The sequence below is a fragment of the Falco punctatus genome (assembly GCF_963210335.1).
Source record: "Falco punctatus genome assembly, chromosome: 6".
In the NCBI taxonomy this organism is placed as follows: domain Eukaryota; kingdom Metazoa; phylum Chordata; class Aves; order Falconiformes; family Falconidae; genus Falco; species Falco punctatus.
This window is the reverse complement of record NC_137585.1, coordinates 59,614,423-59,621,473: the sequence shown is the minus strand read 5'-3', so window position 1 is coordinate 59,621,473 and position 7,051 is coordinate 59,614,423. Positions and strand designations below refer to the sequence as shown.

General features: G+C 40.8%; 1 protein-coding gene across 1 annotated transcript; it reads left to right on the top strand.

The window, feature by feature from the left end:
* Positions 1-427: 427 nt before the first annotated feature.
* KRR1 (KRR1 small subunit processome component homolog) lies at positions 428-6,582 on the top strand. The gene is made up of 10 exons (XM_080392520.1): positions 428-580; positions 1,160-1,335; positions 1,845-1,979; positions 2,203-2,328; positions 2,421-2,504; positions 3,134-3,190; positions 3,688-3,858; positions 4,016-4,093; positions 4,218-4,311; positions 5,945-6,582. The coding sequence occupies exons 1-10, from the start codon at positions 496-498 to the stop codon at positions 6,085-6,087; spliced, it is 1,149 nt and encodes a 382-aa protein (XP_080248646.1). The 5' UTR covers positions 428-495; the 3' UTR covers positions 6,088-6,582.
* Positions 6,583-7,051: the final 469 nt, after the last annotated feature.

Below are 7,051 nucleotides of genomic sequence, written 5' to 3'. Positions count from 1 at the left end.
GTGATTGCTCTTCGAAGTCGCCTTGTCCTAAGCAGCAATTACTTCAGTTAATCATCCTTGATAGCACTTTGCGTGGGACATCCCAAGTCGAAATAATGCGCACGTTCTGTTTCTTCAAGAATATGTGCAGACTGGTAAAAGAAAACCCTATGTCCATATAGTATTTGTTAGCGTTCTGATCACAAAATTCGGCAAGGCACACAGCAGAGGCCGGCACCGCCGCTCGGGGCGAGGCAGAGCAGCATCCCTCCTGTTCGCACCAGCTTTATTTTCACATTTTTTCTCCCGGGGAAGGCCCACGCGTATTGCTCTGAATACAGAGGGTAACGCCACCAGCAACACCCCGGCCGCCGCACCCACTCCCCTCAGCCGCTCTGCCCGCCGCCACGGCAGTCACTGCCGCTCCCGGCGTGCCCCGCGCCGCGCCCCGCCCCGCCCCCTACCGGCGCGCGGCGCTTCCGGTGCCGGGTGAGCGGGGGCGGCGCGCGGGCAGTCATGGCGGATCCTCCCGGGGCGGCTGAGGCCGGGGCGCGGCAAAAAGAAAAACCAAAACCCAGAAACAAAAAGAAGGCGGCGGCAGGTGGGGGCGGGGTGAGGGCTTAAGTGGGGCGGGCAGCCGGCTGGCCGGGGAGCCCTCGGGCTGAGGGTACCCCCGTGGCCCCACCGTCCCGTCCCGGCGGTCCCTTGGGTTTCCTGAAACAAGCGGGGGCCGAGGAGCTGGGCCGCGGCACGGGGCGGCGCGGGGGCGGGCGGCTTCCCGGCCCGCGGCGCTGGGCGAGGGGCGGCTGCTGGCTGCGAGGGGCGCGCAGCGGGGGCGCTTTGCTGCGGGGCGGCCGGCCGGCCTCGGGGCGCGCTGGGCCGGCCTCGGGGCGCGCTGGGCCGGCCTCTTGTTCTCCTATGGCAGCCTGTCCACAGCGCCTAGCTCTGCTGTGGTTGCCTTTGTCTGTTTTTTAAAAGTACCTTAAAGCACTAACTTAAGGTCAGAAGAAATGCAGAACACATTCGGCAGAGTCTTAAACAAAACTTTGCATCCCTGCTTTCAGTTACAGTACCTTTTGTACTTAAACGGGGAGGAGATGTAATAGTTACTGATGAAAGAGGAGGAGAAACCTTCGGTTTATGGTTTGCTGGTGTTTTTTTTTTTGTATACCTATAATAGTTGATGAATCTGAACTTCTCACTGTGCCGGATGGATGGAAAGAGCCAGCCTTTACAAGAGAGGATAATCCCAAAGGGCTGTTAGAAGAAAGCAGTTTTGCAACGTTATTCCCGAAGTATAGAGAAGCATACTTGAAGGAGTGCTGGCCACTTGTCCAGAAAGCCTTGAGTGAACATGTATGAATACTTACTAATTGTGGTACTATGTTTTATCTTTGGGGATATACAGGTCTTACATAAGCTTATAAAAATAGTGCAAGCTGCTTTTCTAATACTGCATCTGTGTATATTTCTGCTGTGCTTACATTTACAATTGGTAGTGTAATTTTTTTATTGGTATCAAAATCAGTGAAGGTCTGTGTATTCACATGTGCAGTTCTTTACAGATGCTGTCAGAAAGCTCTCTGCAGCAGCATGTCTTGCCATTCAGACACTGACAACTCCATTGCATGTGAATTCAGGGAGATGAGGGAGGTGGTATTTTGGGCCTTGTGACACATATTCAGTCTCTTTGGTGTGTGTCTGTATGTGTGAATTTTCTTAAGCTGCAAGTCACATAAGGAATTTTGGGAAATGGATCTGCGTCAGTATGTTGTCTTCTGTTTGTTACCTTCTTACTGTCAAAGGTGAGTTCTGAGGTTCTTATTCAGAGATATTGATTCCCTGTTTCTTTTCAAATATTGCAGTTTGTGAATGCAGCGCTGGATCTAATTGAAGGAAGCATGACTGTCACTACCACTAAGAAGACTTTTGATCCATATGCAATCATTAGGGCTAGGGATTTAATAAAACTTCTTGCAAGAAGCGTTCCATTTGAACAGGTCTGTATTAAATTCTGGAAGTTTCTGTCATTCTATCATAATACTTACAAAATAGTACATTTTCAAAATATGGGGTTTACAAGTGAGTTAATTAAAATTAAATATATATTTAAAGTAAACATATCTGAAAGCAAATTGAGAAGAATAAACTGAAATATTCTCTTGACTCTTCTGAATAATACATTTGCATTCCGATGATATTGCCAGCTTTTTGTCTCTTTAGGCAGTTCGTATCCTTCAGGATGATGTTGCATGTGACATCATTAAAATAGGCTCTCTGGTGAGGAAGAGAGACACTTTTATAAAAAGAAGAGCACGACTTCTTGGGCCAAAAGGCTCTACTCTGAAGGTATTTCCTATAGGTGTAGTAACAATTCTTGGACCCAAATTTGTGTGGGGTCTTCAGTTTGCACTTAACTTTGTTTCTTTTTTTTGATGTAGGCCCTGGAACTGTTAACAAACTGTTATATTATGGTGCAAGGCAACACTGTTTCAGCTCTTGGACCCTTTAGTGGGCTGAAAGAGGTAAGAGGAAGCAGATGAGCTATTTGTATAGCCTACTTCTGTGCCCAGCTCAAGGGCATACTGCTGAAGTTGTCAGATTTTGCCTTTTGTATCTCACTGACTTTTCAGCTCTGTGTTAGTAAGGTACATTTTACTTGCATGTCCGTAGTCTTAGCAGCTTAGCTGCTGGTTTTTGTTTAAACTGTGAAATCTTTCTGTCTTGGAAAGAAAGTATTTGTGAAATACTGTTCTGGGGATTTCTTTAGTAATTTTTGTAGCTTCAGATAAAAGGTGTAAGTGAAAATACTGCAGTTAATGATACATAACCTTAAGGAACATCTAATAGGTTTTTAATAACTATGCAGAAGAATGCTTCTCAAAAGCGAGTTTCTCATGACACACAAAAGCCATGATAACATGACAGTAATGTTTGTGGGGCATGCTGGACTGTATTAGAAACAGCACTTCAGAAATATCAGTAATCTTGTCCTGTGCCACCAGTTAAACATGTGCATTAGCTTTTTAAATCAACCTACTTTGGGGGGCAGGGGTGAGGAGGGGAAGCAAGACAGTATACCTGGTATTTTAATTGAATAGAATATGAAATACTTGCTGAGTGTTCTGTTCCTTTTCTTTTTTATTAAATACAGGTTAGAAAAGTTGTTTTGGACACAATGAAGAATATACATCCCATATATAACATTAAGGTTAGCATGGTCCACTGTGCATCTTTGTTTGCAAGAAAGTACTATTTCTTCTCAGAGAGTTGTTATATAATTTTTGTGTTTCTGTGTGGTAATACATTTTTGAGAATTTCTGTAGCATGCTTCTTCAAAAAAAACCCTGACACTGGTATCCTCCATTTTACCAGGATATATTGCCATAATATCATTAACAGTATCTAAGAACATACAAGGAAAAGGGTGTATAAACTTTCCCCTCTTTGATTGTTTGCTTGATACTTGCTTGTTTAAATGAGGCACCTTCTCCAGTGCATTTTGTCCCCGTTTGGAGACATATGTATCTTTCTGGTTCTGCTGTTCATAATTAAACCCCTCTACTCTTACTGCAGTAAGAGGTGGAAGGTTTGGATGTAGCATATTCACTGTAAGAAAGTTTGGTAAAACTTGTAGTTTTAAGCTTTTGACTATTACTGTAATACTATTTTTAATAACTTCTTTGTGACATTCTAAAACTACTGAAGACTTTGATGATCAAAAGGGAATTATCAAAAGATCCTGAACTGAGGTCTCAAAGTTGGGAAAGATTTTTGCCTAAGTTCAAGCGGAAGAACTTGAAAAAACGGAAGGAGCCAAAGAAGAAAAATACTAAGAAGGAGTACACACCGTTCCCACCTCCGCAGCCAGAAAGCCAGGTCAGCTGAAACTTAATTTGGTTATGCAGGAATATAGTACAACTTGAAATCATGTTCTTGCTAACAGGAGGTTGGGAGGCCGCCTGATTTCCTGGTACTATACATCTGGCTTATAATGCATAATTATCTAAAGTTTTTTGGTACTTGTCTTACGCAGATTGATAAAGAATTGGCAAGTGGTGAATACTTCTTGAAAGAAAGACAGAAGAAACGAAAGCGAATGGAAGAGATAAAGGTAAAGTTGTTCTAACCCACTGTTTGGTTAAACAGCATTTGACTGTTGACTTGGAATTATATTTTATTTTTTGTCCCTTTTTCTCTGCTGTACTGATACTTGACCTTTTTACTGGTAATTTTAGGCAAAGCAAGCTGATGCAGTCAAGAAAAGGCAAGAAGAAAGAAATAAAGCTTTTATCCCACCAAAGGAAAAGACAGTTGTGAAAACAAAGAAAGGTAAACTCTGCATGCGCGCCCCCCCCCCAAGTCTAAAACCTTCTCCTATTGATTCCTGGGCTGAGTGATTTTGCAGAGATACAGCTGTAGGAAAAATAAAGGTCATGCAAAAAAATCCTAGTAGTTAAAGATCCATGCCTGGAGTTGCCAGGGACAGTAGAAGGATCATGCAGCCCATAATTTTATACCTATATGATGACAGTTCTCTCTAGAATGCTTTCCTGATGGGAGTACTGGGACAGCCATTTCAACTGGTTGTTCTGGCTGCAACAATTTTTGGCTTTCAGTCTTGTAGAGAAACTGCCATAACTTTTGCATTCAAATGGCTTTTCTGTTAAGTATTTATTTTGGGTTCCTTTTTCTTACTTACTTGAAAACTTACGCCACAAGGAAGTGTTGGCAAAAGATGGGGTAAATAGCTTTTCTAAAAGTTAATATCAAACCACGCTATATGCAGAGTAAGAACTTTGTGTTTTCATATGTTTTTTTTTTTAACATTAAAGAAACAAGTCTTCAGTTTTCTGGATTCATTGATTATACCACATATTCATTCATTGTATTACATTATGTGTGTTTTGCATTAGCTATACTACCTACATATTATTACATGACACGTTATGCAATTTCTAATGAACTGAAAAGTTCATGTATTCAAAAAGTCTGTGTTCTGCAGCATTGATATGGTCCTGTTTTGTGATGGCAGTAAATCTTCCATGATCTTGCTATTGACTGTACTGTATCTCAAATACTCTGCTTTTCTAGCTGCTGTGTTTTGACCTGATACCCTCAGTCTTCCAAGAATAAACCACAGCAGTAGTTTGTATGTAGAGAAGAGCTGGTCCAAAGACAGTAATACCCACTGTCAGATGTAGGGATAAACTGGGTGAGATAGGAGAGTTGGATCTGAACTCATGACTCATGCCCAAAGAGAAAATACCATCACCTAGATGAACATAAGAGTACCTTATTCACATTGTTCAGCATTAAGTGTTTAATTAAAGTACTCTGGCACTTCCTGTAGAAGTCTCTTACAAAGGTCTTCATGCAGGAGTTAAAGTTCTGTATCGTACTTCCCCAGCCCACCCTTTGCCATCCTGTTTCTAAGAACAGCCATTAATGGATGGCCAAGGAGAGAGTGTAAGGATAGGACAGGCATGTTTGTGATCTTACCGCCTTAGTTACTTGCAGGAAGACAAAATACCATTAAGCTTTTCCGGGTATAAGAACTCAGTAATAAATTTCCTCTCTTCTTTTGTGAGACCAACCAAGCCAATAGGCCTGTGTCTAAGAAAGCATGTATGTATTAATTTCAGAGGAGTACATCTGTGGCCTGAGGAGTGGGTGATAACGGTTTGTATGTGTGCAGAGTGTGGCATCTGTTTTCAAATGCAGTTGTATAGGGTTTTTTATATGTTCTCCTTTGAATTCTGCTGAAAGAGGTTTGTGGATGATACTGGTTTCAACAAAAATGATTGTTATAATAGTTTATAAAATCGTCAGTGAACTTAAAATGAGTTTTAACCAATGCCACAGGATGCAGCTTACTGTGTTTATATATGTTTATCTTGTAGACCGTTAAGATTTAGAAAAAGTAAAATTAATGTCTTTTATCTTTGGATTTTTTACTGTGTAGCCTCCACTGAGAAAAAAATTGATATTGAAGCCATCAAGGAAAAGGTTAAGAATGCAAAGAAGAAGAAATTAGGAGCACTTCCTGTGGAAGAAGTAAAGTTAAAAATGGCAGCCGATGAAAAGAAAAAAAAGAAAAGGAAGTAATTCACCATCCAAGTTGCTCACTTTTCTCCTATGTTAATGAACATTTTCACACTTGGAAGATTTCAGACTTCTTGCTGTGAGTATAACCTGGACAAGAAAAGACTAGGTAGAAAGGTCATTCTCTTTTCATAAATACAGTTTAATTAGTGGATGTAAAGCAGCTGTGCAAAATTGCTAAGGCTGGTGAAGAGAATCTGTGCTGCTAAGTAAGAGAATGCATTTGGATAGTATCCATCCGTGAAAAGGGGAGGTTTCATAATAGAAACATTTAGGAGTTGGATGCAGGTTGTCAGGGTCGGAGACCTAGGTGGGAGTTTAAGGTTATTCTTCTGGGAAAGACTACCAGACTATATACAACCTCAGTTATGGTGATAACTTTTGCAAAACAGGCAAGGTTTCTTACTATATTATGCTTTTGTTTCTGTAAAAGCTGATGATTTTTGTGTGTCTTGTCTTGGTGTTAATAAAATATTTTAATACATTGTTCTCAAATAATTAGTCATCTACTGCACAACCTACATGTTTTCCAGGAAACAAGCTCATAACTTCATGTGAGAATTAGACAAACCATAATCTTAATTGAATGTCATTAATAACTGTCATTTATTAGCAGTCTCCTGGGGGCTGTTAGACAGAATGTGGTACAAAGCAAGTGTTTCCACACAGAATGTGCTGCAGGGAAAGCATAAAGTTTTGTTATCTTTAAACAAATTCTTAATTTATTTCTTGCTTGCAAGTAAGTCTTAAGAAATTGTGTTCCTCTTTTTTTTTTTTTTTTTTTTTTTGAGGCACTTCCCCTTTTTCAAAGAAAGCTTAAAGGTTTTTAGTTTCCTGAAAATGCAAATTGTGATGAGATAAAGTTCACCAGAAGAGCAGATGTTGCTGATTTAATATGTCTGGGATTAAAGAAGCCAATGTAATGATTAGGAGGTGGTAGAGCCACGCCAATTTCATGATTGTGTTG

Excerpts from the sequence above, each read along its gene's own strand:
- KRR1 (XM_080392520.1), top strand. The coding sequence starts at position 496 with ATGGCGGATCCTCCCGGGGCGGCTGAGGCCGGGGCGCGGCAAAAAGAA. Across the intron at positions 1,336-1,844 it reads AGAAAGCCTTGAGTGAACAT|TTTGTGAATGCAGCGCTGGA; the intron begins GTATGAATACTT and ends CAAATATTGCAG. Across the intron at positions 3,859-4,015 it reads CTCCGCAGCCAGAAAGCCAG|ATTGATAAAGAATTGGCAAG; the intron begins GTCAGCTGAAAC and ends TGTCTTACGCAG.